The sequence below is a fragment of the Chaetomium tenue genome, assembly GCF_020726465.1.
Source record: "Chaetomium tenue strain MPI-SDFR-AT-0079 chromosome Unknown F5144scaffold_4, whole genome shotgun sequence".
Lineage (NCBI taxonomy): Eukaryota > Fungi > Ascomycota > Sordariomycetes > Sordariales > Chaetomiaceae > Chaetomium > Chaetomium tenue.
Window position 1 is genome coordinate 403,138 of NW_027117332.1, and position 27,970 is coordinate 431,107.

A 27,970-nucleotide genomic window follows, 5' to 3' on the forward strand; every position below is an offset into this window, starting at 1 on the left:
ACCCGTAAGGTTGAGAACCGAACCGTAGATAGCTACAAGTAAAGTCACAATGACAACTGCCGGATCGTATGCAACCCTCTATCTTCGGAGTAATACGGAACTCCCGGGGATTTCCTCTCCGAAAGCTCGGTGGCTTCCGTTAACCTCCGTTCACAAACCCCAATCATATACCATGCCGGATCTGATGGCATACTCCCCTCACAACTGGCATCATGTCACTGGCACGGAGGTTCACGAACTCAAATTCCTAGTGATAATGTAAAAGCTAGGCAACTCATGGTTGCTGCCGCGAGGCTGGTATTGATCTATCTGTCTTATCTCGGCCCTGTTCACCGATTCCCTTTTGCCAGTGCATCCAAGCTCATCCGAACCCTGTCCCAAATCCATCCGTAACGCCAATTCAAACCTCGATCGCCGAGGTGGCCGTGTCGTGCAACACGGGGTTGACGACGCGGGCATCCCACTCAAAAACAAAATCATCGCCCAGCTGCTTGCGGCAGGCAGCAGTCACGGCCTCCCACACATTGGGGAAGACGCCAAAGTTGGCCGGGTTCTCCTCGTCATTGTCACCGCCCTGGAACACACCGGTGCGGACAAGGCAGGTGTTCCAGCCGTACATGTTGCCGCCCACAATATCCGAGGCCGGGTTATCACCGATCATGTAGATGTTCTCGGGCACGCGCTCCTCGCCATGCAGCGACTCCATCCAAGAGGCGATGACCTCGTCGGCGTACTTGTAGGTCGCCAGCTCGGGCTTGCCATACACGACACGCTCCAGCTCGACCCCCGTCAGGGCCTTATACATGGCCTCGAGGCCGATGCGGAAGGCGCCCTGGCTCATGCGCGGGATGGGGTGCTCGGTCGGGCACAGCAGGTCGCCCTGCGAGAAGTAGATGGGGATGCGCTGCGAGACGGGGTCCTTGGCCGTGGTGCCGAGGCGCCCTTGCTCGGACCGCAGCAGGTCCATGATGATCTGCATGTCGGTCGCGTAGTCGCGCGAGTCCGAGAAGACGAGGATGGCGTCGATGTTGACCTGCGTGAAGTCGCGCGGCCGGGAGGAGGCCCGCTCCTCGTCGGTGAAGACGCGGTAGGGCGCGATGGACGGGTCCCACGCCACGATGTCGTTGGGCACGATGATGTTCTTGAATCCGTACTCCTCGGCCACGTCGCGGCACCGGTAGCCCTCGCCGCCGACAACCAGCACCGTCTCGTAGTACTCGGCCAGCGCCCGCATCGGCGTGTGGCTCTGGATGAACTGGTCGGTGTCGATGTGGTTCTTGAGGATCTTGGACAGCTGCTCTGTCCGCGCCAGCTCGGGCTTGCCGGAGCCGTTGGTCAGGAAGATGTGCGGGATCTTGATGCCCAGCTGGTTGTTGCCGTTGAGCATGTCGAGCGTCTTCTGGCCCTGTGGGATGAGCCGGTCGCCGTGGACGAGCACGCCGTCGATGTCGAAGACGAAAGCCATGTTCTTGGCCGCCTTGACCTTGTGCGCAAAGACATCTTGCACCTGCGAGGCCAGGATCTCGCGGGATGCCTGGAGGACGCCGGGCTTTGCGCCCGAGACAGCGTCTTTAGCCTCGGCCGGGTATGTGACGCTGCTGAGCCGTGACTGCCGCTTCGACTTGGGGATGGGTAGCGAAGCGCCGAAGGAGTTGCGCGAGACCCTCCTCTCTTTTGTCGACGGGTTGTTTGAAAGATGGTGCATGAATTGTGTGGTGTCCGCGTCGGGCGACCTCAAGGCCGGCACCTCGATTGTGTTGTGGGAGGTTGGTGATGTCGGGATGGTCAGGTTGTGTTCGAGGCTCCCTAGGCTCAACCCCTTGCCACGGCTCTCTTTCCTGGCATGGCCAGTGCTGACCTGGCCATCTGTCTTCTTGGGAAGAATTGGGAAGTCCTTAGGATGTGTGGTCTTCTCAGGGGAGTCTGGGGGAGTGTGGATGCTGTGCTTGGGGGACGAGCCGAAATCGACTTCCTTGAATCCCGGTTTCGACATGATGGCAGATGTGTAAGGAGAGACTGAATTTGGAGGAGATTGAGAATACTGAAAGCTGGGGGAAAGCTGGGGGTATGATGTGATGTGAGAGCAGGAGTGGTGAATGTGGATTAAACCTGATTTCCCCTGGGACGGAGGCTGTCTTATATCAGGGCCGATGGGAAGCGAATCTCCAGATGCCCTCGGAACAACTCCCGGAACGTGAATTGGTCGGTGAAGCCGTGTCCCTGTCTTGTCTTGACTGTTGGAGGCCCTCGGCGGTGCCTATCAGCCAACATCGTGTCAGATAAACATCAATATCCACCTGTTGAGCTCCAGTATGACGACACTATGGAGTGGCGGTCGAGAAAAATCCACAAGGAACCCGATGATGGATACCAGTACTTTTTTGCCGCTACCCGTGTGGCAGCCACGCATCACGCATTCACATGTCATCAAGCGTCGTCGTTGTTGCCGCTCATCCCATCCTTCGCGGATCATGATGGAACGTTACTAGGTACACCATGTACTAGTATGCGTTGGCAAAAGCTTGATGAAGATGATACCATCGAATGTCAGCCGAGTTTACCTCATTTTCTTATCGTGTCATGGTGTGAAACGGAAGTTTCCACCAAAGTTGCCGGCGGGAATTATCGATGTCGTCACTGGTCCCAAACGCCCCAACGGCTCCGGAAATCTCATACACATCTCTGAACAACGAGGGGCTTCTTGCGGAGCCCGAGACCCTGAACGGTCGCCTCCGTGGCACCAAACCGATCGCCCGTTGGTGCACTCAGATACGGCTGTCAGGGAAAAGCTTGTCGGTGAGACCATGCGGCCTTGGCAAGGCGATAATATGCACGGAGGGACTCGGGAGATTTCCCGACATGACTCGGGCCCTGATGATCGAAGCTCGAATCAGCCAGGAGATGTGGGTTTTGGAGGCTCCAGAAAAGGGGGTCTCACCGAACAAGGCCGCGAATGCCATTCATGCGGCGTTGCCGTTTGTTGCCGTCCGAAGTAAAAACCATCAGATGCTTGTGGAGACTTAAAAAAAGATCCTCCTTGAAATACGTCACATTGTGGAACTGACTGGGTTTATCGCCGTCGTGGATCGACCATTGCGTATCTCTGAATGGCCCGTCACCGACAATTCTTTCAAACGTGAGCCCGAAAATAGCTGCCGTGAGAGCCGCGCGATATGTGACCAGGGAAGAATCCAAGTGAATACGGCTTGGCTGCGTTGTAAGAGTTTATTTGGCGCATCATCCCAGGAAAGTGGAAAGTGGACTCGGGGGAACTTTGGAGCTTCCACATGCAAGCAGCACAGCACTCGACACAGACTGAAACTCACTTGTCAGTTACTCAGCTCAAGCTATCAGCAATATCCCACCTTCCTGTCCCGTATGCTTGCCCCAAGCGAGAACAAAACAACCGACACACACTTCCAACATGGCATCCAAGACTTACACGCTTAACAACGGCGTCAAGATCCCGGCCGTGGGCTTTGGCACCTTCGCCAACGAGGGCGCCAAGGGGGAGACATACAAAGCGGTGACTAAGGCGCTGGAAGTCGGCTATCGGCATCTCGACTGCGCGTGGTTCTACCAAAACGAAGACGAGGTGGGCGATGCCCTGCACGACTTCCTGAACAAGAACCCCAACGTCAAGCGCGAGGACGTCTTCATCTGCACCAAGGTCTGGAACCACCTGCACCGGCCCGAAGATGTCAAGTGGAGCTTTGACAACTCGTGCTCCAAGCTCAAGGTCGACTACATCGACCTCTTCCTCGTGCACTGGCCGATCGCGGCCGAGAAGAACGAAGACCACTCGGTCAAGCTCGGGCCCGACGGCAAGTACATCATCAACAAGGAGTTGACCGAGAACCCAGAACCGACATGGCGGGCCATGGAGGAGCTGGCCGACAGCGGCCGGGCCAAGGCCATCGGCGTGTCCAACTGGACCGTGGCCGGGCTGAAGAAGCTGCTCGAGATCGCGCGCATCAAGCCGACGGTCAACCAGATCGAGATCCACCCGTTCCTCCCTAACACGGAGCTAGTCAAGTTCTGCCTCGACCACCAGATCCTGCCGGCGGCGTACTCGCCGTTGGGGTCGCAGAACCAGGTGCCGTCGACGGGCGAGACGGTGCGGGCGGACCCCACGCTGAACAAGGTGGCGGAGCACAGCGGGCATAACCTCGCCCAGGTGCTGCTGGCCTGGGGTCTGCGGAGGGGCTACGTCGTGCTGCCCAAGAGCTCGACGCCCAGCCGCATCGAGAGCAACTTCCAGATCCCGGAGCTGACGGATGAGGAGTTTAATGCGGTTGAGGATGTGGCCCGGGGGAGGCACTGCCGGTTTGTAAACATGAAGGATACTTTTGGCTGGGATGTGTGGCCCGAGGAGTCCCAGTAATGGATGCCAGACGATGGGATGTATGAGGTGATGTGGTAAGCTCGGTGAGGGTAAAAGCGGGAAGAGGGTCGCATGGGTTGATTTTGAAAAAGGAAAGGATCGGGGTTAATGTTACATTGTTAGATGAGATCTCAAAACCAACAGACATAGTTGGGGGCCATGATTTCTCTGCCCTGGTATTTCGACGGTGATAAGGAGTTAGCATGCTTGGAATTAATAAGCACTGCCATGATGTGCTTGGACTTGCAGAGTTCCTCCCCGTCAAGCGGCGCCGTAACCCCCCGATGTTAAACCGTCTCGGAGAGATTTTAGATGGTAATGGTGGGCTGTGCGAATACGCCATCGCGGATATACAGATACGCTGTGTCAGCGACGAACTACAACCATGCCTATAAAAGCCATGCATTGACAGCACGCAACCAGTGTGCCGTCAAGTCTCAGTGTTCAATAGTACCAAGGTGGAATTACTTTGGAACGCCCCTAACCATTAGGTCTCTTACCCTCCATCACGACTCAACATTATGGTCAAAATCGCCATTGCCGGCGCTGGACGTATGTTAAGGCCCCCCACTTCCCCCAGGCGAATCTTGCTAACTAGCTCCATTGCAGAGGTGGCCCGGGAGATTATCGATGGCCTGGTAGCCGCAGAGAAGCACGAAATCATTATCCTCTCCCGAAGGGTACGCCATGGACAGTCTTACTCCCGGCGTTCATGTTTACAGCTAATGCTGGTCACCTAGGATGCCGCTCCAGAGGAACTCGTCAAAGGAACGACGTGGGTGAAGATCGACTACTCGGACAAGGAAGGCCTTGTTAGAGCGCTTCACGGCGTTCATACCATCCTCTCCTTCATTGTGGTTCACATGGATACGGGTAACGTGGCCCAAAAGACATTGATTGATGCCGCCATCGAATCCGGCGTCAAGCGTATCGCGCCAAGCGAGTGGGCACTGTAAGCCTGCCTTCACCCCGTTCATCGCGGTAGTCTAAACCGGCCTAACCTCACGTCCCCAGCGCCGAGGTCAGACACTTTGGTTGGTACGATAACAAGCTCAAAATCCGGGAGTACTTGGCGGAGAAGAACAGAGACAGCAAGGCAGGTCACCCAATACCGCATCGTGCCAAACCTTACTAACCCTCCAATTCTCACCGGCTCGAATCAGGTTATCGAGTACTCCCTCTTCCAACCTGGCTGGTTCTTGAATTATCTCGCCGGAAATCGCAAGATAGCTACGCACGTTCAACCTACCGGATTCACCGCAGTCGACTATGAGAAGGGCCGCGCGCGGGTTCCTGGCAGTCTCTCTCACAAGGTCACTTACACCGCCATTCAGGACGTGGTGAACGTGGTAGTGAAGGCTATTGACTATGAGGGCGAATGGCCCATCATTGGTGGCATCAATGGCAACACCTTGTCACTTGCTGAAGAAATAGCCATCGGCGAGAGAGTAAGAGGTAAGTGTCAATACTCAGGCCTGCTTCAGGTTGTAGGGGACTGGACACTGACTCGTAACGCAGGCAAGTCTTTCCAGATTGAAAATTTGGAACTCGAGGATCTCAAAGCCGGCATTGTCAAGACCTCGTGGCTCCCGTCCCTGGACCACCTCCCCAAAGTCGACGAGGAGCTCTCCCGGCAGGTCCTTGCCAGCCTTCTGATCAACACTGCGGAGGGGGCAGGCACCGTTTCGGATGAGTGGAACCAGATCTTCCCGGATTACCAGTTTACCAAGGCCGAGGAGTACCTGGCTGGCGTCTTCGCCGACGCATGAGCGGTCAAAGGTCGTGCCCGATCGGGTGGATCACCGATGGAGTAGGCAGCAGGGAACAGGGCTTGGGAGTATGATTGCTTCGATAACTGCGAGAGTTGCTAGTTGCCATTTGAAACAGATAGGCAGATAGACCTCACCGTCCTACTGATAAGCAGTCGATCTTGTTATTCGGCATGGATTCAAGCCGGTGGCTGGCCGAATCACGAGAAAAGCCATGTCACACACATTCACTTGTTGTAAATCTTGTAGCGTCCGGGCCCGGGTAGAAGGAAGCTTTCCGATTCATAGTGGCATACCCCAAAATCGACTTTGCCCCCCAAATGCCCCAGGGGGTCATCACTGCCTCTCAATGTACGTCATCGCCGCCCCTAATCGACGTAGTTGAAGCAAGTCGATGATGCTACCCCCACGAGTTGACCCAGCCTTACCCCTTCCGTCATGGATAGATTTTCGATGTATCCAGTGCCGAAAGACAAGCTACCTAGGTATTAACGTCGATGTCGATACTTAAGTTACGAGGCGGAACTGTGGTGCCCGGGTAGCGTAAAACGATCACGTTTGAACATACCCGATGACCTCCTGCACCTCCTGGAGAAACTCGCTAAATAGCATGATAATGAGGTCGTCTTTCTTTCCCTCAGAATTTGATGTTGATAATTTCTCTCTGCCCTCCAGGGTTGATTACCTACCTACCTACATGAAGGTAGCTACATGGTTTTGGCAGGCTGGTGATCATACCAATTACAAGGAGGAAGAAGCCTTCATTCCTTGTGATTTTACACGTGAATCATATTGTCCTTATACACAAACCTATAAACCAACATCTACCTAAATTCTCTTCCACCTCTATGTCATTCGCTTAATTAATCCTAGCATCCCCAGTGGCTGTGTACAAAGTCGTCATATGTAAGCCACCATTGTATCAGGAAGTGTCGGTTCCTTCTTCCAACAGGCCGGGGCGGTCAGTCACCAGTCACCCTTTGTCCCTATGCGGGCCATGATAGGGTAACATGCGGTCTGCACGGGCTCGTCGAGGCCGGATTCGCACTATCAACGGCCTCTCCGAGTAAGCTCGAAGGTTTCGGTGCCGGTATTGGTCCGGAAGGGCGGGGTAACCCAAAGGTCGTGGTCCTTCCGGTGCTTCGGAGCGTTGTCCAACCCGGGGGAGATGACTTCTTCATCCCGGGCTCCCGGCCAAGCAAGCCAAGCCAACAAAATCTCTTCCGGCCACAATATTTTCCCTTCTCTCTTGACCGCCACGCCAAATCCATGCCAGGCTGTGTCCATCTGCAAGTGGTGCGGGATGTGGGCCGAAACGGCTCGCATCCCCGAGGCGAGGGCCGGACCGTTGCATCGGGCCACACGCGGACGGTTGGAACCAGGGGTGCTCAACGGAACTTCCACCGGGAACTCCTGCCGCCCGCCGAGAGAACATGGGTTATCTGACCTCGGGAGTTACCCCGCAGCCCTGAGAGGACACAATCTTTTGCAATGCTGTCATGGCTCTCTTCCTCCGCGCCTGCGATGTTGTATCCAATCCGAGCCTTAGGACAAGGCTCCTGCAGATAGTACCGTGCTCGTCCATCAACACACTGTCGTTTATCGGTCCCCGTTGCGGACTTGGTGTGCGTGGGACAACGGCCGCCAACACGCAGTCTGCAGACGCAGGTCACCTCATCCCGCACTTTCCCAAATACAACCGGATCATGCTCCTTGGTGCAAGCTAAATGGGTTGGCAATCTTCCCATTGGCAACACGTGCAAGCTGCAACAAAAAAATCACCACAGTATGCACATACATACCTTGGATGGAAGGCTGGTCCGAAGTTGGCTACCGGGGGCGGATGTCAAGTAGGAACCCTACCTCCACCAAAGTAACGAACGACTACCCATGACATCCCGCACTTTCCCCTTGGGGTCCGGTCCTTGGTCTGCTTGTCGCATTGCCTCACATCACCAAGCCACCGTTTGTGGTACATACCTCACCGCCAGGGTCCCATCCTTGTTGCACACACTCACTCCCATCTTGCCTGCCCATCCGGTTCATTGTTCAACATGGCCGACGCCGAAAAGTCGACCGAGGCAACAGCCCAATCTCCGCCCCCAAAGTCCCCAGTCTCCCCAAAATCGCCCGCAGATGCCGAACAGGCTGAGTCCAGCCCCCCAATCGACGCCGGCATTCTCCCGGCATCACATTGGGAACCAGTATGTCTCACCACCCACACTCGCAAATTACCGAGAGCCTCACACTGACCGGCTCGCAAGGTCCAAGAAGAGGTTATCTACGATGGTGATTCGGGGCTTGGCGACTTGGCCAGCAGCACGGCTTCGCTGTCGAGCAGCATTCTCCAGTACAGGACCGTGCTCGGCAGGACGTATGCCAGTGAAATTGGCAAGTCGGAGGGCTGGACCCCGAATGACGAGAAGCACACCGAATCTATGGATATTCAGTACGTTATCGATGCGCCCGGCAGCCTGCCATTCGATCAATAGCTAACCAGCTCGCCAGCCATCACGCCTGCACGCTGCTATTAGATGGCAAGTTGTTCCTTGCTCCCATCAAAGGCGAAACCATCAGTGTAGGTGAAAGGGAGTTGTGACACAGGGGACTCGGGAGGGCCGCGATACTGATCTTCTCTTAGAAAGTTGTCGATATTGGCACCGGCACAGGCATCTGGGCCATGTAAGTTCATCTCGGCCAAACTGGTCGGTCATTAACAGGACAGGCACTGACCAACATCACACAGCGACTTTGGCGACGAATTCCCCAACGCCGAGGTCATCGGCACCGACATCTCCCCCATCCAGCCCACCTGGATCCCGCCCAACGTCAAGTTCGAAATCGACGACGCCAACCTCCCCTGGACATGGCGAGACGACACGTTTGATTTCGTGCACGTCCGCGGCATGATCGGAACCATCATCGACTGGCCCGCCTTCTACCGCGAGGCCTTCCGGTGCTGCAAGCCCGGCGGCTGGATGGAGCACCACGACGAGGCGGCCGAGTGGCACGCTGCCAACGGCGAGATCTCCGAGGACAGCGCCATGGGCCAGTGGGGCAAGGTTTTTTCGGAGGGTGGCAAGAAGTTCGGCCGCACGTTCCGCTTGATTCAGGATGATGTGCAAATAAAGGGCATGCAGGAGGCCGGCTTCGTGGACATTGTGGTCAAGGACTACATGTGTCCGATAGGAGACTGGCCCAGGGACCCTAAGCAAAAGGAGATTGGCATATTTGCAAAGCTGGTGCTGGAGACAGACTTGGCCGGTGCGTTCAGTTCAAACCCCGCCCCCCGATCCCCTGAAGCTTCCGGACTAACCAACTAAAGGCTTTGTCAACTTCGTCTGGTCCTCTGTGATGGGCTGGAGTAATGAAGAGATTCAGGTGTACCTGGCAAACCTCCGGCATGAGATGCGGAACAAGACCATCCACACAACCTATCCCCATCGCGTGGTATATGGGAGGAAACCGGAGTAGTGGTGTGGAGGGGCGGAGGGGGGCTGGGGATTCCTGGGACAGCGAGGCGGGAGCGGATACAGGTGGACAGGTAGAGTTCATATGACCCCAACCCTGCGGAGTCTGGACCAGACCATGTGATTTCAGCGTCATAGTCGTCCTACTACCTTGAATATTGCCACAAAGACGAACGGACGAGAGTAGCTTGTATCCCGTTGACTCCTCCCCGAAGACGCGATGGCATGCCCAAGCCTCCCACCATAGGCAGTCTCCGCGCGTGGTGAAGGTTTACCCCAGGCCTCCATTCATCGTCTGCCCGTTTAGTCAGGAGTCGGCGACGACAGGATCCCGAAGAACCAGCTCGCCACCGCCCATCTCCGGCCCATCACCGCCCGCGAGGTGCGAGATGATGGCGCGGGCAATATGCCGGGGCAAATCTAAAACCGATGTGTTGCTCTGCAACCCTCACTTTGCGTTTATTTGCCCGAGACGCAGCTGCTTTGCCGTCAAGTACATGGTCGTCTGCCGGAGAGCACATGTGGGACTTGGGCTCTTCAGGCGCCCTGTGGTGAAGGAGGGTCTCCCGCTAATGGACCTTAGTCCGCGATGGAGAGTTTAAAGAGTCTGGCACGCCCCGATGCTGAAGAAATGCATGCCTCCTTTTGTTGGTTGAATCCTGTGCTCCTCCAGCGAATGTTGGTCGAATCTTCATCCCCAATCTTTGTTCAAGCGACGCGAGTTGGACATCTCGGTCGTTATTACAGATTCCGCCGTCATGGGGCTGGCTCGAGTACTATCACTTTCAAGCCAACAAAGTATTTTGTTGCTGATTTAGGCAACGGCGTCTGCACATAGAGCAGCCGGATGGCACGGCGTTGCGACCGAGGCAGTCTCTTTTCCTTTATAGCGAATCTATCGAGAACATGCATCGACTGGAAGGACCAGGCGTTGAGGCGGAAAGGGAGCAGGACGGTCTCGTGGTACAGCTGGCGGCAGACGGGCGACAGCAGCGTCATGCCACGGCAAGCCGACGGTTCCGTCGTGTCGTCTTTCAGGCCTACCCATGGGTCTTGGGCCTCACCGAGAATGCGGCAATAGAAACCGCCCTCGGTCGTCTCGTAATAGCGGTGGCCGTTCTTGATCTGCAACCTGCGTCGCCACTTCTTGAAGCACACGTTGATTTGACCGACGGCGAGGACGAGTTCGAAGATTTGGTTACGGAGTTCGGGCGGGAGGCGGAGGAGAGGGGAGAGCTGCTGGTTGCGTGTCCATCTGTTCCAGGAGTATTGTCAGCGACTGGGGGATTGCATTGAACCGAGAGCGAACCGACTGACAGCGCGAACTCGGGCGTGTTTTTTTGTGGGAGCGACCTGTGCAATGTATTACGGATTTTTCGCTGTCGCTCTTTGTTTATCTGCATGCTTCGACGGCAGGGTGATCGATCGGAATGGGAAGCGATGTGCGAAACAGAGACAAGTACAGTCGATCGCTTGACTGTTGTCTGTTGTTGCGAAACTCCGACACCCCCCATCGCATCCCACGCATGCGAATGGCCAGCCCCTAACCCTACAGGCGCGCTCAGCGCGTCAACCTGTCGCATGCACCCCGATCTGACCGGGGGAACCTCGCGGCCCTTGCAGGCTTGCACAATCACGTCACCACTGCACCTACCCCAAATCGGTCATCCAACTTCAACGACTCGTCCACAATTTCTCACCTGCCACTTCGTATCGCTTCTGTCATCAAGAATATGTTGGGTGCATGATCCATCCCAATCACCATGTCAAATTCCCGGCGCGCCCAGCAGCTCCCTTACCTCCCTCCCCTCCCGCCACCCCTCGCCGGGCCAGTGAATCGGACTACGAATACCATGCAGCAAAACCAGTCCCGGTTCTTTCGGCTTCCGCTTGAACTACAACGCCTCATCCTGCGCGAGGCCTTCGGCGGCCACACGATACACATCAACCTCATCGCCCCCCCATTGGTTGATTTGCTTCCCGTCAAGTTCCGCACGCCTTGGCGTAGAATGAACATATATCTCATTTACTGGCGTTGGCTGGCACGGCGGCTGACAGGCAAACCACCACCTAGGTGGACTATATCAAGCCGCTATTTTAGTTACGATGGTATACCGCAGGTCGATGGTATGGATGTCTCGGATCGTCATCTTTCCACAATTCCCGGTGATGGTTTCGACGGTGGGCCGCGTTGCTGGAGGTGTGACGAGCCCCCATCGAGTTCGGCCGCGAGAAAAGTCGGGGTCATGGGGTTCTTACGGTCATGTCAACGGGCGTGAGTCAAGCGTGCGGAGTGCTTGGCCGAACATCTATTGGAACTCTTGTGAACTCACCGATCGGCGATAACAGGTACGGTGAGGCACTGTTAATACTCTACACGACGAACACCATCGCGATCAATAACGGGCACTTTTTCAATGGGCTGCTGCGGCAGAGCACTATCCCCACCGCGCCCAGGATTATAGGCCCGGGCATGCGCCTCGTCACGTCGCTGCAAGTGCGGTCTCAGCTCATCCTGTGGCATCCCGCGGACGACGCGTGGATGCTGAAAAACCGCGCCCTGCTCGCCGAACAGCTCGAGTTGCTCCCGCGCGCGTTCCCTAACCTACGGAGTCTGACTTGGATTCCCGACGACAGCACATATCCTTGTGGTTTCTTACCGTCGCGGCGGTTGGGTGAACTCGAGGAAATACTACTGCGCCCGCTGTTGCGCCTCAGCGCCACGATGCCGCCGTTGAGGAAGTTTGTTGTACCGATGCCTTACCCAATCTTTTTCACTCTTCTTCTCTTGGAACGGCAGAGGTCGGAAGGGCGGCAGGATTTCCGGGGCCAGCCGGTTGGGGAAATTCGGATGTGGTATCCGTTGGCGGTGTCGCCGGGGACGTTGGCGCCGGATGGCGGAGGTTTTTGGCTGGTATACCCCGGGTATGGGAACGGAAAGCTGAAATATGATCCAAAGATGGCAGAATTGTAATTGTAAGTTACCTTAGGTATAAATATAATATAATCTGGGCTTGCTGGAAGAGAATTTGATCTTCTTACCTCCCTAGGCAGGTTCTCATTTGGGGTTGCGTAGACCAAAGCTAGAGAGTCGATTTTGATAAGCACCTACATGGAACGACCTCATTGACTTGGATCATGAATAAATGTAGTTCTGACAATGACAGAGCCATGCATACCAACGGTCAACGCCGAGAATCCAACCGTGCCAAGAGGCAGACAGAGGATGATCAACAATAAGCGGCCCCCAAGCACTCCCGCTGTCCCGGAACGAATAGGGCTGGGGACGGTAATATCCGCACAAACTAACCAGTACTGGATTGGGCCATATGCAAGGACATTCGGTGGCCCACAATAAGCCAGAGATCCCGACGCTCTCCACTCGCTCGCCAAAGAAAAGTTCCCAAAAACGTTGGCAAACGGCCAATCAGTTTCCATCAGTCACGGTGCCACGGTCAAAAGTCCAAGAACACCGCCTCCTCGCTCACGTCAACGGCATGGCTTTGGACTAACTAAGCCCGCCCCCGTGAGCCTGACGGGCATCCACAAAGGGAACTTTCCGGCTTCAACATTCAAGATAATCCAAGAAAGTGAAAACGGTCTTTCCCTTCTAAAGTTCTCACCGCGCTCTCGAGTCCCGATTCCTTTTTGGCCGTTCTACGAATTATTATGTCAAACCTTTCCATAATGGGGACTTCCAAAACCAAGCCGAGCATGCAGGAGCTCTATGCCAGTCCCGAGGACTGGGACACGCAACGGGAGACCATTACTCGCCTGTACCTGCATGAGAAACGATCCCTGCAGGAGGTGATGGAGTACATGGCCGTGAACCATTTCTTCTTTGCTACGTTCGTGTCCGAGCCAAGCCCGAGCCTCGTGGCAGACCGGTGCTAATTCCTAACCACCCCTAGTGTCAAGATGTTCCGCACTAGAATTAGGAAATGGGGGATCGATAAGAACAACAAAGCTGCAGAGGTGGCCTATATGCTAAAGCTCAAGAAACAGCGCGATATCAGTGGGAAGAAGTCCGCTTTCTTGATTCGTAACCGACCTGTCGACTGGTAGGTTGTCAATAGTGGCCCCCCCGGCGATTTGTTACCCCTAGTTGACCCAGATACAGGGAGGATATCGAGCGATATCTCGCCCGCACCCCCGATTTCTGGGCCAAGCATGGCTGCGCAACCCTCGACGTCAGTAAATCTGCGCACGAGATAACCTGCACCACACCGCCGCCGGAATCCCCACGGATGTTGCCCGTGTCTGTTCCCCAAAAGCTCGACGCCGCCAACGAACTGCGCGTCCACGAGGAAGTCCTCCGCTTCTTCCGCGACTACACCGAAGGCTCCTTTGAACAAGGGCTGTGGCAGCTTTCACCCGACCATAAACGATATTTCGGCCGCGGCGGCGCCGACGCCAGCGCCCGTCTTAATATATGGTACGACAAGCTCCGAAACGTTGCCGACTGGCCTGGACAGGACGCGGACGCCGTCCGACTAGTGAACTACCTCCTCGACGACCTCCCACAGCTCATCAAGGACCAGGACTTCACTGTCTTCCCGGCGCTCATGCGATGCTGTTTCTATCTCTCAGTACGAAGGCCGGAGCTGGGACGAGTGGTGGTGCAGTTTGTGGCGAGGTTGTGTGCCGTCATGCTCGGGGAGAAACACCCCATGACCCTGGCGTGGATTCGGATTAAGTCGCTCCCAAAAGCTGATTACCTCCTTGTGTTGCAAGGAACCGCCAAGATCCGACTTGACCAGCTGGAGTCTCGGCAGAGCGACGAAGTGGACGACGAGAGCACCATCACTGCATTGCGCGAGTATCTCTTGGTCCTCAGGCTAGGGGGGGCAGCTGCCGCCCCCGAGATTGACCGCGTCACCTGCCAGGCGAAAGAACAGGTTTCGAAAAGCAACAAGGGGCTCGCCGCGTCGCATTGCCGCCTGCTCCTTGGAACCGCAACTTCTTACATCACCTGTCGCCGGGTCAAGGAAGCCGAGGAGGTCTTGGATCTGGTAGGGGCGCATCTCCCAACTTCTTCCGCGCAGGACTCCCAATCGCAACGCGTCCTCCCAACCTACCTCTTCATCATGGGCTTCCTCCGCTACGTCACCGGCAGAATGGACGAGGCGGTCAACTACTTTATGCAGACATACTATGCCCTGGAGAAAGCACGGGGGGCGAACAGCTCCGCGGTTGCCGATATCTTGCTCGCCCTCGTCGACCTGCCCGGGCTCCTGCAAAAGCCCGAAGAAATTGCGCACTGGCGGAGCAAGCTCACCCAGGTGCAGGCCGAAATGCTAGCCAGGGCACAAAGGGGCGTCAAGCAGACGGCATCGGAGCTGAGCGAGGTGTGGGATGGCCCGCTAGATACCGACGTCAATACCGGGGTGTGGTGAGAGGTGGGGAGTGACGAGAGTCTCACAACCTCGATCAGATGTTCTTGGACACGAGGAGCGATCTGCATCGCTCGATAGTAGATGTATGATCCGATGCCTCCCGGTCCGCGACCGGACCTGTACCACCTTCTCACCTCGCAACACAGCGTAGCACCGATGGGCTGCACTGTCTCAGCATGGAAGTGCCTTGGCTCGGCACTCTTCTAACTTCACACGTTTCCTAGTCCTTGGACACAGGCTATATCTTGCGTGGGCGAGCGTTTGTTTGTCTTGTTTGTTTGTTCAGGTCAAACTGGACCCTACCAGGAAGTCCAGGCTATCTTACTGGCGCCCACCAGCATTCGATTTGTTGTACGGGTGCCAAGTATCTTCATCTTGGCGGACGATCTGCGAAGCAGGAACATGCGGGTGGTTGGTGAACATCGACCTTGATTGGTTGCTGTCGCTCCCGTGCCAGGGCGAGCCGCTCCTCCCCGCATCCAGTGGTGTCGGACAGGGATAGTCGCAGCTGACCGGAGGGGGGCAGCGGCCCGAAACGGACGTGGCTACCTCGGGTTCGTGCCGGAATCCCGTGTTTCCAACACCGCCTCCACTCAATTCGTCTCAAGTTCATCTCGAAACCATCTCGAGTTGGGACCTTGCCGCTGCGTCGGCAACAAAAACCCCAAGTCCACCGCACTCAATTCATTCCCCTTCCCTTCTTCAGCCTTTGCCCCTGGTTCCCACTCAGTCTCGACCATGGCCAGCAGCCGCTATTCCTTCCCAAGCAAGCCAAAGGCGAACCCTAAGGCGGTCGTCGCAGGCGGCAAGGGATGCTCTCACTACCGTTTCAGCGTCTTGACTGACCGGCTGATCCGCTACGAATGGTCTGAAGATGGGGAGTTCGAAGACCGCCCGTCTTCATTCGCCATGTTCCGGTGCTTCGATGTCCCGCGCTACCGAGTCGACGAGACAAAGAACAGCATTGAGATCAGCACGGAATACTTCCACCTCACCTACGATAAAAAGAAGTTCTCCTCCGAAGGCCTCTCCGTCAAGGTCGGCGACGATGTTTGGCGTTATAACGGTGAGAGCTACGGAGACCTCGGTGGCACTGCCAGGACCCTAGATGGCGCCTGGGGCCGCGTCGACCTGGAGCCCGGGGTGCTCTCTCGCAAAGCCTATGCCGTCCTCGACGACACGAAATCCATGTTGTTTGACCATCACGACGGCTGGTTTGGAACCCGCCACTCTGGCCGCATTGACGGTTACGTCTTTGCCTATAACGGCGATCACAAGGCCGCTATCAAAGATTTCTACCGCCTCTCTGGCAAGCAACCGGTTCTCCCTCGCTGGACGCTGGGGAATTGGTGGTCACGGTATCATGAATACACGGCTTGCGAATACCTCGACCTCATGGACCAATTCAAAAGCGAGGGAATCCCTTTCACAACGTCGGTCATCGACATGGACTGGCACAAGGTGGCCATAGACCCAAAGTACGGCAGTGGCTGGACGGGCTACTCTTGGAACAAAGCCTTGTTCCCAGATCCGGAAGGGTTCATGAAGCAGTTGCGCAAGCGGGGCCTGAAAGTAACGCTCAACGACCACCCAGCGGACGGCATCCGGGCTTATGAGGACCTGTACGAGGCCGTAGCCAAAGCCCTGCACCACGACACTTCGAAAGAGGCGCCGATCGAATTTGACTGTACGGACCGGAAATTCCTCGACGCCTACTTTGACGTCTTGAAGGCCAACCTCGAGAAGCAGGGTGTCGACTTTTGGTGGATCGACTGGCAGCAGGGAAACAAGACCAAAATCCCCGGCATCGACCCATTGTGGGTGCTCAATCACTACCACTACCTCACCAGCAAGCGCAACGTAAAGACCATCGAGCAGCCGCTGACCTTCTCCCGGTACGCGGGCGCCGGCTCTCACCGCTACCCAATCGGTTTCTCTGGCGACACGCAAATCACCTGGGCAGGGCTCGAGTTCCAGCCCGAGTTCACGGCGACCGCCTCCAACATCGGCTACGGCTGGTGGAGCCACGACATTGGCGGGCACTGGGCGGGCGTCCGATCCAACCAGCTCACCGTCCGCTGGGTGCAGCTGGGCGTGTTCTCCCCGATCATGCGCCTGCACTCTACCAAGAGCCTCTGGAACTCCAAAGAGCCATGGAACTTTGAGAACGAAGCCCACAAGATCATGAAGAACTTCCTCATCCTCCGCCACCGGCTCATCCCCTTCCTCTACACCATGAACATCCGCGCCAGCTACGAGAGTGAGCCGCTCATCCAACCCTTGTACTGGAACCACCCGACCGCCAAGGAGGCCTACACGGTGCCTACGCAGTACTACTTCGGCCCCAACCTGCTCGTAGCCCCCATCACCTCCCCGAACAACAACACCACACTGACGGGCAGCGTCCGCGCCTGGCTGCCGCCCGGCCGCTATATCGACCTTTTCCACCCGCACCTGGTCTACGACGGCGGCCGCTACATGCGCCTGCACCGCCAGCTGTCGCAGCTGCCCGTCCTCGCCAAGGAGGGCACCATCCTCCCGCTGGACGGCACCCCGCGGCTGTCCAACGGCGCCCCGCGCCCAGCCGAGATCACCATCCTGTTGGTCGTCGGCAAAGACGCGCAGTTCGAGCTCGTCGAGGAGCCCGAGAAAGATCACCACCATCATCACCACCATCATCACCACCACCACCACCCCCACCTCCACCCCCCCTCCCAAAACCAAACCAACTCCAACCCCTCCAACCCCAACCCCGACTCAGACGCGGACCTAAACCCCGCCCTCCACGCCTTCGTCCGCATCCCCATCACCTGGTCCCAAGCCACCGGCGTGCTGCGCATCGGGCCCGAGTGGAACGGCGCCGGCCGCTGGCGCCAGTGGCACGTCAAGCTGGTTGGGCACACCAACACCGACGTGCAGGCGCAGGTGCCGGGGTTTCGCGTGACGCGCGACGTCGTCGACTCTTTTGCTCTGGAGGGCGGGGCTTTTGGTGGTGGGGGGGTTGGGTGCACGACCATCGCGCTGGGGAACGTGCATCGGTGGGAGCCGGAGGGGTTCGAGATTGCGCTGGGACGGGATCTGCAGCTGGATGTGGTGGATGTGAAGAAGAGGGCGTTTGAGGTGCTGCATCGCTGTGAGATGGGGTATGAGGCGAAGGATCCCGTGTGGGATGTCATTGCGAATCAGAAGGATGCGGTGGAGGCGAGGGTGGAGAGGTTGGTGAAGCTGGGGGTGCCGGCGGGGGTTAAGAATGCGCTGATGGAGGTGTGGGCGGCGGATGGGAGGGCGGAGGGCAGTGCGAAGGGGCATGAGGTGTGGGTGGATGCGAAGGGGGTTGTGGAGGAGGCGGATGTGGTGGAGGTTGAGCAGGCGTTGAAGGATTATGTTTTTGTTTGAGGGAGTGTGAGTGTGAGTCTTATGTTGGAGGTGATTGGCAAGGTAAGGTACATACCGGTAGGGCTGTCATGTGATATGACTTGTTTCTTTCTTATGGGATGTGCTCCGGATGGGGGATATGGACATACATAGGTACATTTAGTACTCAGTTTCTTGTTCGGCAATTCATCTTTCTGTTTGGCACCTTGTTGAGCATGGCGGCGAGTGCAGCGAAATTTGTTGACTGTCTAATGTCTATACTCTATCCAACTATCTCATATGTGCCCCTTTACCATCAAGAGTCCGCCTTCAACGGCCCGCTCAACAACCAGTCCCCAATGGGATCAATAATCTTGGCCGTCTTGATCCTCGCGTCTTCCATAAAGACCGGATCCCCAGTCAACCCCTCGATATTATCCTGGTCAAACCCGTGGATCATGTCCGGCACAAGCAACCACCGATACCGCGACCCGTCCTCCGTCATCTCCTCAAATGCAAACCTCTCATCCCCCTCCGTGATCAACCTCCCCTTCCCCACCACCTCCTCGCACCCAACCTTTTCCTCATACCCCGGCACCCTCCTCCCCGCAAACTTGCACGCCATCCGCCACGCCTCATGCGCCAGCATATCCATCTCACACGCCACAAAGAATATACACCTCGGCAACTCCTCCCGCCGCGCAAAAAACGGGCTCAGCAACGGCTCATCACACTGCTGGCCCGGCTCCAAATACGCCCAATTAAACAAACTCATCATCGGCAGCACAAAATCGCCCTCCCTCGCGCGAAACCCGCCCAGCGCCGGCTTATACCGCCGCCTCGCCGCCTTGGCCACACCGCCCTCCCTCGTCGGCGCGTGCTCCACCAGCGGGTACATGGGCACGAGCGCGCGGATGCGGTCGCGCACCGCCGGGAGCTGGGCGACGGAGAGGGCCAGGCTGCCGCCGGCGGACCAGCCGGCCAGGGCGACGCGGGTGGTGTCGATGGGGAGGGTGCGGTCGGCGAGGATGCAGGGGATGAGGGCGGCGAGGTCGTGGATCGCGGTGGGGAAGGGGCCGGTGGGGGCTTTGGTGTAGTCGAGGGCGATGACGAGGATGGGGTGGCGCTGGGAGAAGGATCGGTTCCAGGTGTCGTTGTCGTGGGGCGAGCCGACGGTGAAGCCGCCGCCGTGGATGGTGAGGAGGGTGGGGAGTTTGGGGGTGGTGGTGGTGGTGGTGGTGGGGTTGTGAGAGGGTGGGAAGAAGATGCTGGAGGGGGGAGTGTTAGTTGGGTCGGGGGTATGTGGGATGGAAGGGGGCGGACTCACCGGATTGTTAATGACTTCCGCACTGGGTAGGTCTTGACCAGGTCAGGCTCATTCACGCCAGGGGAGACAAAGTACTTTTTGGCTTCGCTGTAGTAGAGCATGCCCTTCAAGAGTACCCTGTACCAGAGGAAAGCAAGGATGGCGTATTTGATGCGCTTGGTGAGTGGGAGGTGCGGTGCTATTACGCGCTGATGGGGCTCGCTCAAGCCCTGGGCGTCCATTGCAGGTGTTGTTGCTATTTTGTCCGGCATGGTGTTAAATTCTTGAGACTGGAGATGCTCTAAATGATGTTTTTTTATGTTGAAAACTCGAAACCATGGCTGTATACACGTCTTTATATCTTCGCCTGCCCCATGCCACCACCATACCCCGAATAGGAAATAAACCCACAGAAGATTTTAGTTGCTCAATAAGTAATTATGATTCATATTGTACAGTCGCGGCAGGGTTACGAAGGAGTGGGGGCATTGAAACCAAGCGGACCACTCGGGGGTATTTCTGTCAGGACTCATCGGTTTCGGGCACGCCACCACTACTGCCAGGCTCGCTGGAACACTATTCCGAGATATCTAGGTAGGTCCTTTACCCACCTACAGTGATTAGTCCCTCCGTTGTCTTCCAACCCCTCTTTGCTGCTGTATACTTTTATTTCTCATTGCTCCCCTCCCTTTTCGCTTCTTCTCTGATGCTCCTCGATAAACTTTTAAATTTTTATTACTTCCCTCACACCTTCTTGTTCTCTGTAAACTTTTTGGTTTTATTGCTTCCTGAACTCCTTCCTCTCTTCCACCGGGAGATACAGGGTTACGATGACCGGATCGAACAACACGCGAATGGTACCCCAACACAAACTCGAATTCTTCAGGAGCAACCAGCTTGTCTGGGGACAACTCAACTCCCTGTTTCTTTCTATCTAGCTACCTTACCTAGGCATGCGCGTTAACGTAGGAGATGTACGTCTCATGCAGTCCTGCTTCCGTGCCTCCACCACTCAATCCGTGGGCGAGGACTCGAGATAGCGGACTTGCAAAGCTTCGAAACAGTGGTCTGAGCTGCAACCGTCCTGTTGCCCCAACCAAAATCCCCGATATAGCACAGTCGACGCTGAGAGACCTGCTCTTTGACGAAAACCACTCCGTGTTTCCCCAAACATGCCGGGTATTGGCACAGTTATCAAACTGGCGGGGCGTGTTCGTAGGCTTCATCTATGATACACCAGTGTTCTTCCTTGACCGTGACGTATTGGGCCCAACATTCGCCGGTAGGGAACAAATCTTCGTGCGCTGCCGAACCCTGAGTGTCGCCTCGAGATAGGTCATGCAGCGAAACAATAAGGTGGCGCCGCTTGGGCACGGGCGAGTTCCCGTCGAATACAGCCACGATCTCGTTGGTATTTGTGTCGCGCACCGTGCCATTGGGATAGGAAGGGTGGTCGACGTCGACCTTGAATTTCTTGCATTCTGTTTTCTCCAATCGCTTGTTGCATATAATGCCGTATTTAATCTCCGGGATATGAAGGACTTTGAGAAGATGAACAGTGCGGGGACCCTTGAAGGGAGTCGATGGCAGTTGAACCATGACGGTCCCAACGCCTGCCACTTCTAATCTTTCCTTCGGATCTTCGTTGTCGTGGGGGTACGCAGTGACTCCACGTAGCGGCGCGTAGCAGACAAACCAGCTCTTGTCTTTGGCAACGCTGGTAGGTGAGAAACAGGTCCTTAGTATGCGGGTTATAAAAAAGATGGCCGTTGCTGGCTGTTTTGGGAGAGTTAAGACATGGGGATGCTTACTGCCATCCAGGATTCGCGTCGTCGTCGTCTGGGGACATCCCCCAGTGCCAATCGGGCCCTGGCTCTGCGAAGGGTAGCTGCCGAGCCATTCTCTTGCCTTTAGAACTTTTGAAAGATTGTGACTAGTATGTGGTAACTTGGACCGTGGTGGCTGATTGCGGTACTTGTAAAGTAACTGATACGTAAGAGCTGCGGTTGGCATGCTGGGAAACTGACTTATATGGAAGGGCTAAGGCCTCGGTATTTATGTTTGAGCTGGATGTAGGGGGACTCTGGTATGCCTTTCTAGGAGCGTAGGTGTGACGTGGAACGTGGTATTTCAGGTTGGTGGGAATGGCGCCTTTGTTGTTAATATCATACGTTATAGATCACATTCCACTCTATTGCAGCCGGACTCTCTTTACGGTCATATCGGACGGATTGTGGTGGAAGAAGAGGATATACACGTGGCACTAGCAAGTAACCCGAGCTGGGGGTAGCTCAAAGGTCATGGCTGGAAAACTTCAGCATTACTCGGAGACGATTGCGGTTGCCTAGCAGCCCATTATGATATTTAGCATGATTGTAACGGGTCCATGAAAGATGTGTGTAAGTGCACGGAGGTCAGACACTACAACCAACAACGTGTGAGCAGAATCCATTCCACTGCAGTGCTCGGAGCCCTCACGGGCAAAGGTGATCTGTGGTAATTGCGTTTACCAACCGTACACCCGGAGTATATGCCCAACAACATACATATGTGAATGATGCTTCGATGGCACGGACGATGGTACGAAACCAAGGGATACCGGCGACAGAACTCTTTTGTTTTACTCGGGTTACCGAGGTATGTTTCGTTTACTCGATTCGCTTTCTGTTTGCTCAATCTCTTCTCATCAGGTCATTTTGCTCGATTTCTCTCACTCCTAGAGCCCGGCATTTTTAGCCAAAGGGCGTAATCTAAGCTACCGTTCTTCAAGTTGCGTCGCTATCCTGCTCGCGTTCCGCTTGCGCTCGCTTCCTCCTCGGCCCCTCTTCCTAATCATAACCTTCGACAGAGCTTCGTGCTGTGCTCCGGATCCTTCTTCGAGCCTCGATCTGCCGGCCGAGATCTGTATCCAACAGTCCACACATTCGTCCACTCAATGCTTTCTGCTTGTCGCTCAACAGCCTTGGCTCCCAGCACCCCGCGAACGTAGCTCGTCATCTTTGATGCTTTCTTGCAGAGAGGCGTCAGAAGCCCCGCAGCCGTAGGGTCGAAACCGGTTCTCGGCGCGGTGAGCGCGATAGGCCTAAACTAGCCGCTTCACGGTGCTCCCTGAGTCGTCGGTTTCGAGAGGGCGAGGAAGGGGAGCTCGCTAGTCAACAGCATATCCGCGACCCCACGATCACCCTGCCGTTCCGCGTCGTTGTTGTTCCTTATCCACACGACCGTAAGCCATCGATCACATCATCTGAAAGAAATCCAACCGCTCCTGTTCCTCCTGTGCGGCCTTCTTTTGGCGGGCGACATGGTCAGGATCCGTGGGGTCGTCGACGGAGCCCGGTGCCTTTGTTGACGTCGTGGAGTCAGCCCATGTAGTATCTACCGGGGTGGAGTAGGCCGAGTACTCCGGGTTGACATGGGGACGAACCGGCACGCCCCCGGGCGGGAGGGTGTTGTGAACATGCCCCACCTTGACCGCTGGCTTCTCGGGGTTGGAATTGGGGATGTTGCTCTCGGCGTGTCGGCGCTTCTCTTCCGGGACGGTAGCCGAGGCCCCTTTGCTCTTTTTCTTCCAGAAACCGAGAGCTTTGAGGCAGCCGGCCATCGTAAATCAGCCGCGTGGTTGTGTGTGGGTTGGTGGTCTCGAGTGACAATGAAAAATGGCGGGACGGAAATGGCGCGTTGGGAAGTGGCGGATAAGGTCCGGTGGTTGTATTTCTGTATTTATCTTCCGGGCTATATCATGAAGCAGGAGCGAGTGAGGGCGGCACCAATTCTTTAAAAATGAGACTGTGCAGGGCGATGACGACCTTTTCAATCACGGCATCAGCACAATGCCACTGCATCACTAGTGCGTCCGTCCCGTTCTTCATCTCGCGAAGCCAATCCTTTTGCACATCCCCAGTCTGACCCTTCCGATTCTGGTCAAGGCTCGACGCGGGAAACCTGAACTGCCTGGCTCAGCCGAAATTCCGCCCAGTGCACTACCACTCTATTTCAGTTAGCGCCTGCGCCTTCCACCGCGGCCCCGGAATGCGGGGGGATTCGGCCCCGCAATTCTGTTTCGGGCGGGAGCTTTCCCAATCCAGCGCCAGCAGTTCGAAACCGATTGGTTGGTTCGCACTTGCTCCACCAAAGTTCAATAAACCTTTCCTTGCTTGACAACGACAGCTTCGTCAAGCCGATGCAGTGTTGAAGTCGACCGACAAAACCTCTTTTTGACTGTGCGGTGGCTCACCACACACCTCAGCCCTACCAAAGGTTACCTTAGGCATCCACTCCCAATTTGCTGCGGCTCTTCTCAGCACTCGGCGTCAGCACTACGCCCCAGCAAGGCAACCGCTCAATGGAACCTCATGTGGAACTTGGTGGAGTCGCGGCGTTGAGGATGTGCACGTGGTGTTGATCCAAGGATTTCCAAATTTGCGAGAGTGAATTGGACTAGCGAGTCCCAGACTAACGACCGATAAGATGTACAAGAACAGCTTGGAGCAAACATTGTCAACGCGCTGCCCGGCCGAAAAGGCCGGCCAACGTGCTGAAAGAAGTGCTGAAGCGGGAGTCCTCGATGTCTCTCGATTTGGGTGTACGTCAGCCTCTCAAGGTTAGGGCCCTTGCGTCTGGGGAGTTAGCATATAATAGGACGGAAGGAGATGTACCCCCTTGTGTGCTACATCTCGTATAAGTTAACCTAGTAGGCGCACCGTGCCATTCGTGCAATATAAACAAAATTCGGGCAGCCGATTTCCAACAGAGGACCACCACCTAGCTGGGTAGCTCAGCGGTTAGGCGGTGGCCCTCGGCCCACGGGCCATCTGGTTCGCCCCTCGTCACTACCGGACTTAAGGGAAGGCTAAGGTTCGAATCACGATGCTAGCACGAGGTTTTTCTGGGAGGCCGGGCCGCCGGTAGAGTCCTCCACTTCAGAAGAAATTACGCAGCTGCCCGACGGGGCACCAACCGGCTGCGACTGAGCACACGAAGTAAACCCCCTAAGGGGGTTTCGTAGCCAGCTACCTCCCTTCGGGGGGCTAGCCGGTGAGCTTTTGCTATTTCGAGAGACCAAAAGGATCGGAAGTATAGAGAAATTAGTGGCGGCCCGGTTATTCTGCACGATTTTGTATTTGTGCAAAAGCCGAGTGATCTATCTTCGGTAATGGTTGAATCAACGACTCGCCGTCTTGCCAAATTGCCTACCTATCTTCCATTACTGTTACAGCTCTCTTAATTTGGTGGTGGATTCCGCCGGCCGATACCAAAACCTGGTACCAACTAGTCAATTCCAGACAACTTGTAGTTTAACGCGTCCGGTCTTCACATCGGCTGACTACCTATGTCCTCCGGAGTTGCTCTCAGAGGTCAAGCGAGTCTGTCATCTTTGGAGGTACTCGGACGCCTCATCTGTGAAAGGTACCTATTCCGCCCACTGCTCATTATCTACAGAGCCCGCCTGAAAGAAGGAGTCCGTCACTGGAACCGTTCTCGGAGAAAGCATTGGCCTCCCCCACGCCAATACTGAATGAACCCCCTCCTTAAAAACGTCATGTTCGACCTGAACGGGCCTGGAGTACATAGCACCACAACTATCCACGGAATCATACCCCATTCAGTGACCATTTACAATGAGGATGTGGCGAGCGAGATGGCAGCCACGGTGGTAACTTCACCAGAGTGCCGTGCAAGCACACATAATGCCCTGATATGTGCACAACTCACACAAGAATTCGGTTTTACGTTCCCTTCCTTTAAACCAGATATCCATCCCCTTCTCGTCATATCTCATTTGTAATTACCTAATGATCAAGATTGCTACTTGCGCTATCATCCAAAACAGCAGGTCGGCGGGAACGCCACGGCTGTGCTTCGGCACCCCGGCAGAGATCCCCGCTTAAGTGGGTTTCAGTGCCAGCATTTCAGTCGTGGCTTGCGCCAGTGCCAATTCTTCCCCGAAACAACTGAAACCCTGGATTTCATGATTATCATCAACAACAAAATGAAGCCAGAAGGGGCCCCGATGCTGCCTCTCGGTGCGGGCCCTCAACAGGGGACCCCGAGGCACTCACGGGGTAAAGGCTTTTTGCTCGCTTTTCTGGCCCTGGTTTTATTCTCAATCACCTTCCTTGACATCGGCTCCCTGGAGCGAGTCCTGGCAGGGTCGGTTCAACGAGAGCGAGACTTCAGAGCTGGATGCGCACAGCCGGAACCTTTACGTCCGAGCGAGGACCAGGACCTTGACAAGGTGTACAAGCACATCAGCAGCGCCGCTTTCAGGAATGCCACCATCAAGCGTCTTTCCGCCGCCGTCCAGATCAAGACGGAGTCGTTTGACGATCTGGGAGTCATTGGTGAGGATCCGCGATGGGATGTCTTCTATACCTTCCATGAGTTTCTGGAGAAGACCTTCCCTCTCATCCACAAACACCTGTTGGTGGAGAAGGTCAACACCCACGGTCTGCTATACACATGGAAGGGCAGTGATAAGTCGCTGCGGCCAACACTGCTCATGGCTCACCAAGACACGGTGCCGGTGCCCCCGGAGACTGTTGGCGCGTGGAAGTACCCCCCCTGGAGTGGGGAGTACGACGGCACGCACATCTGGGGTCGCGGTGCCAGCGACTGCAAGAACCAGCTCATCGCGACCATGGAAACGCTCGAGCTGCTTCTCGAGGCCAAGTTCCAGCCAAAAAGAACCATAGTTTTGTCTTTCGGACAGGACGAAGAGTGCAGTGGCCTGCAAGGCGCATCCCAGCTGTCCGCATTCCTTCAGGAACGCTACGGAACCGACGGCATCGCGGTGATCGTCGACGAGGGCAGCAGCTTCGAGCGTGCTTGGGGCACGCTGTTTGCGAAGCCCGGCACGGCCGAGAAGGGCTACACCGACGTCTCCATCACAGTCCGGACCCCCGGCGGCCACTCCTCCATCCCCTCGGACCACACCAGCATCGGCATCCTCAGCCAGCTGATCACCGAGATCGAATCCGAGCAGTACCGCACCCGCCTGGTCGACTCCAACCCCTACTACACCCAGCTCCAGTGCGGCGCCGCCTACTCACCCAAATTCCCCCACAAACTCCGAAAACTCCTCAACCACCGCCCGCCCCACAACACCAACACCAACACCTGCCACGCCGCACCCGACCGCCTCGCGCTCGAGGCCGCCAAGCAGGGCCCCGACATCAAATACCTCATGCAGACCTCGCAGGCCGTCGACGTCATCGCGGGCGGCATCAAGGTCAACGCGCTGCCGGAGCGCGCCACCGCCGTCGTCAACCACCGCATCAACATCGGCGAAACCCCGCAAGTAGTCAAGGACCGGCTCACGGCGGTCGCCGGCGCCGTCGCCCGCCGCCACGGCCTCGCCCTGCACGCCTTCGACGGCGAGGATGAGGCCCCCGAGTCTATTGTCCTTGCGGCCTCGGATCACGAGCTGCAGGTCGCTCCCGTCACGCCCGCGGATGGGAATGTTGAGAGCCCGTTTTCGGTTTTGGCGGGTACCACGCGCGCGCTGTATGGTGAGGAGGTGGTGGTTACGCCGGGGATTATGACGGGGAATACTGATACGCGGTATTACTGGGATTTGAGCAGGCATATCTTTCGTTTCTCGCCGGGGTATGACCCCGAGGATGGGCCGGGTCTGGGGTCGATCCATACGGTGAATGAGAAGGTCAGTGTGATTAATCATGTGAATGCGGTGCAGTGGTTTATGTTGTTTGTGAGGAATATGGATGAGGCCGATTTGTGAGTACGGTGGTCGTGAGCATCACATCCGGGGAGAGTGGGGGGTGTATTCGGGGGGTTTGGATTCCAGGACTGTGAGCGTAGATTTGCAGCGGCAAATATGTATATTGCCTTGTTTGTAATGACATAAGATATTGATGGGGTCGAATCGGAAGCATCCTGTTCATGGTGCGCGGAGGTAGTACCTAAACAGATTCTTTAGTGAATAGGTACCTAGGTAACCAAAGGTGACGTGATTCTATGAGTACAGAAAATATTCTTGGTTGAATGCTACGTACGAACCGGGCTCGACTGATATAGAAATGGTCAGGAATGTGGCACCGCCTCGGAGAGCAAAAGTCATCATGGCGGCTCACCGCCTTCCCGGCAGGATTCTCTACATTCAAAATAGAGTGTACTTGCAGCATTTGGCCACCGCAAGTAAGCCTTCTTAAATCCTTCCGAAGCGCGGTAATATCTGCAGGTGTGCCACTCTCCCGCTTCTTCAGCCGTGGCGGAGTGGATGTCACACCCGAGTCTTACTCCTGCCCGGGACGAAGTTTCAACAATCATCGCAC

At 56.1% G+C, this 27,970-nt stretch overlaps 12 protein-coding genes across 12 annotated transcripts; 7 read left to right on the plus strand and 5 right to left on the minus strand.

Moving 5' to 3' along the window:
- Positions 1 to 326: 326 nt before the first annotated feature.
- Positions 327 to 2,225, minus strand: F5144DRAFT_215571 (HAD-like domain-containing protein). The gene has a single exon (XM_066783093.1). The coding sequence runs from the start codon at positions 1,991 to 1,993 to the stop codon at positions 401 to 403; it is 1,593 nt and encodes a 530-aa protein (XP_066642491.1). The 5' UTR covers positions 1,994 to 2,225; the 3' UTR covers positions 327 to 400.
- Positions 2,226 to 3,328: 1,103 nt separating this feature from the next.
- On the plus strand, positions 3,329 to 4,587 carry F5144DRAFT_570773 (NADP-dependent oxidoreductase domain-containing protein). Its single transcript, XM_066788795.1, has one exon. It carries the CDS (start codon positions 3,425 to 3,427, stop codon positions 4,382 to 4,384), a length of 960 nt encoding a protein of 319 aa, XP_066642492.1. The 5' UTR covers positions 3,329 to 3,424; the 3' UTR covers positions 4,385 to 4,587.
- A 27-nt stretch (positions 4,588 to 4,614) lies between these two features.
- On the plus strand, positions 4,615 to 6,260 carry F5144DRAFT_215579 (uncharacterized protein). Its single transcript, XM_066783094.1, has 6 exons — positions 4,615 to 4,936; positions 4,994 to 5,064; positions 5,125 to 5,336; positions 5,399 to 5,480; positions 5,548 to 5,839; positions 5,903 to 6,260. The coding sequence occupies exons 1-6, from the start codon at positions 4,906 to 4,908 to the stop codon at positions 6,151 to 6,153; spliced, it is 939 nt and encodes a 312-aa protein (XP_066642493.1). The 5' UTR covers positions 4,615 to 4,905; the 3' UTR covers positions 6,154 to 6,260.
- A 1,947-nt stretch (positions 6,261 to 8,207) lies between these two features.
- Positions 8,208 to 9,701, plus strand: F5144DRAFT_592386 (S-adenosyl-L-methionine-dependent methyltransferase; the record flags this gene model as incomplete). Its single annotated transcript, XM_066790362.1, has 8 exons — positions 8,208 to 8,357; positions 8,418 to 8,602; positions 8,662 to 8,731; positions 8,795 to 8,835; positions 8,900 to 9,421; positions 9,457 to 9,504; positions 9,535 to 9,629; positions 9,670 to 9,701. 8 exons carry the CDS (start codon positions 8,208 to 8,210, stop codon positions 9,699 to 9,701), a joined length of 1,143 nt encoding a protein of 380 aa, XP_066642494.1.
- Positions 9,702 to 10,379: 678 nt separating this feature from the next.
- Positions 10,380 to 11,026, minus strand: F5144DRAFT_489770 (uncharacterized protein; the record flags this gene model as incomplete). The annotated part of the gene is made up of 2 exons (XM_066785752.1): positions 10,380 to 10,878; positions 10,941 to 11,026. The coding sequence occupies 2 exons, from the start codon at positions 11,024 to 11,026 to the stop codon at positions 10,380 to 10,382; spliced, it is 585 nt and encodes a 194-aa protein (XP_066642495.1).
- A 219-nt stretch (positions 11,027 to 11,245) lies between these two features.
- F5144DRAFT_570785 (uncharacterized protein) lies at positions 11,246 to 12,707 on the plus strand. The gene is made up of 2 exons (XM_066788796.1): positions 11,246 to 11,898; positions 11,973 to 12,707. The coding sequence occupies exons 1-2, from the start codon at positions 11,387 to 11,389 to the stop codon at positions 12,595 to 12,597; spliced, it is 1,137 nt and encodes a 378-aa protein (XP_066642496.1). The 5' UTR covers positions 11,246 to 11,386; the 3' UTR covers positions 12,598 to 12,707.
- Positions 12,708 to 13,027: 320 nt separating this feature from the next.
- On the plus strand, positions 13,028 to 15,169 carry F5144DRAFT_215720 (uncharacterized protein). Its single transcript, XM_066783096.1, has 3 exons — positions 13,028 to 13,471; positions 13,535 to 13,684; positions 13,744 to 15,169. Exons 1-3 carry the CDS (start codon positions 13,293 to 13,295, stop codon positions 15,017 to 15,019), a joined length of 1,605 nt encoding a protein of 534 aa, XP_066642497.1. The 5' UTR covers positions 13,028 to 13,292; the 3' UTR covers positions 15,020 to 15,169.
- Positions 15,170 to 15,628: 459 nt separating this feature from the next.
- On the plus strand, positions 15,629 to 18,689 carry F5144DRAFT_215718 (glycosyl hydrolases family 31-domain-containing protein). The gene has a single exon (XM_066783095.1). The coding sequence runs from the start codon at positions 15,758 to 15,760 to the stop codon at positions 18,413 to 18,415; it is 2,658 nt and encodes an 885-aa protein (XP_066642498.1). The 5' UTR covers positions 15,629 to 15,757; the 3' UTR covers positions 18,416 to 18,689.
- F5144DRAFT_531976 (Alpha/Beta hydrolase protein) lies at positions 18,690 to 20,101 on the minus strand (the record flags this gene model as incomplete). The annotated part of the gene is made up of 2 exons (XM_066786956.1): positions 19,701 to 20,101; positions 18,690 to 19,641 (listed from the first exon to the last, which is right to left on the minus strand). The coding sequence occupies exons 1-2, from the start codon at positions 19,949 to 19,951 to the stop codon at positions 18,690 to 18,692; spliced, it is 1,203 nt and encodes a 400-aa protein (XP_066642499.1). The 5' UTR covers positions 19,952 to 20,101.
- Positions 20,102 to 20,831: 730 nt separating this feature from the next.
- Positions 20,832 to 21,579, minus strand: F5144DRAFT_647929 (uncharacterized protein; the record flags this gene model as incomplete). Its single annotated transcript, XM_066792937.1, has 2 exons — positions 20,832 to 21,396; positions 21,491 to 21,579. The coding sequence occupies 2 exons, from the start codon at positions 21,577 to 21,579 to the stop codon at positions 20,874 to 20,876; spliced, it is 612 nt and encodes a 203-aa protein (XP_066642500.1). The 3' UTR covers positions 20,832 to 20,873.
- Positions 21,580 to 22,795: 1,216 nt separating this feature from the next.
- F5144DRAFT_215755 (uncharacterized protein) lies at positions 22,796 to 23,621 on the minus strand. Its single transcript, XM_066783097.1, has one exon. The coding sequence runs from the start codon at positions 23,278 to 23,280 to the stop codon at positions 22,915 to 22,917; it is 366 nt and encodes a 121-aa protein (XP_066642501.1). The 5' UTR covers positions 23,281 to 23,621; the 3' UTR covers positions 22,796 to 22,914.
- A 1,816-nt stretch (positions 23,622 to 25,437) lies between these two features.
- On the plus strand, positions 25,438 to 27,794 carry F5144DRAFT_570793 (uncharacterized protein). The gene has a single exon (XM_066788797.1). It carries the CDS (start codon positions 25,648 to 25,650, stop codon positions 27,415 to 27,417), a length of 1,770 nt encoding a protein of 589 aa, XP_066642502.1. The 5' UTR covers positions 25,438 to 25,647; the 3' UTR covers positions 27,418 to 27,794.
- Positions 27,795 to 27,970: the final 176 nt, after the last annotated feature.

Bases quoted from the DNA above. Each gene is read 5' to 3' on its own strand.
- F5144DRAFT_215571 (XM_066783093.1), bottom strand. From the start codon at position 1,993: ATGTCGAAACCGGGATTCAAGGAAGTCGATTTCGGCTCGTCCCCCAAG.
- F5144DRAFT_570773 (XM_066788795.1), top strand. From the start codon at position 3,425: ATGGCATCCAAGACTTACACGCTTAACAACGGCGTCAAGATCCCGGCC.
- F5144DRAFT_215579 (XM_066783094.1), top strand. From the start codon at position 4,906: ATGGTCAAAATCGCCATTGCCGGCGCTGGAC. The intron at 4,937-4,993 runs GTATGTTAAGGC...GCTCCATTGCAG, and splicing joins CGCCATTGCCGGCGCTGGAC to AGGTGGCCCGGGAGATTATC. The intron at 5,337-5,398 runs GTAAGCCTGCCT...TCACGTCCCCAG, and splicing joins GCGCCAAGCGAGTGGGCACT to CGCCGAGGTCAGACACTTTG.
- F5144DRAFT_570785 (XM_066788796.1), top strand. From the start codon at position 11,387: ATGTCAAATTCCCGGCGCGCCCAGCAGCTCCCTTACCTCCCTCCCCTC. The intron at 11,899-11,972 runs GTGAGTCAAGCG...CGGCGATAACAG, and splicing joins TTACGGTCATGTCAACGGGC to GTACGGTGAGGCACTGTTAA.
- F5144DRAFT_215720 (XM_066783096.1), top strand. From the start codon at position 13,293: ATGTCAAACCTTTCCATAATGGGGACTTCCAAAACCAAGCCGAGCATG. The intron at 13,472-13,534 runs GTTCGTGTCCGA...AACCACCCCTAG, and splicing joins AACCATTTCTTCTTTGCTAC to TGTCAAGATGTTCCGCACTA. The intron at 13,685-13,743 runs GTAGGTTGTCAA...ACCCAGATACAG, and splicing joins CGTAACCGACCTGTCGACTG to GGAGGATATCGAGCGATATC.
- F5144DRAFT_215718 (XM_066783095.1), top strand. From the start codon at position 15,758: ATGGCCAGCAGCCGCTATTCCTTCCCAAGCAAGCCAAAGGCGAACCCT.
- F5144DRAFT_215755 (XM_066783097.1), bottom strand. From the start codon at position 23,280: ATGGCCGGCTGCCTCAAAGCTCTCGGTTTCTGGAAGAAAAAGAGCAAA.
- F5144DRAFT_570793 (XM_066788797.1), top strand. From the start codon at position 25,648: ATGATTATCATCAACAACAAAATGAAGCCAGAAGGGGCCCCGATGCTG.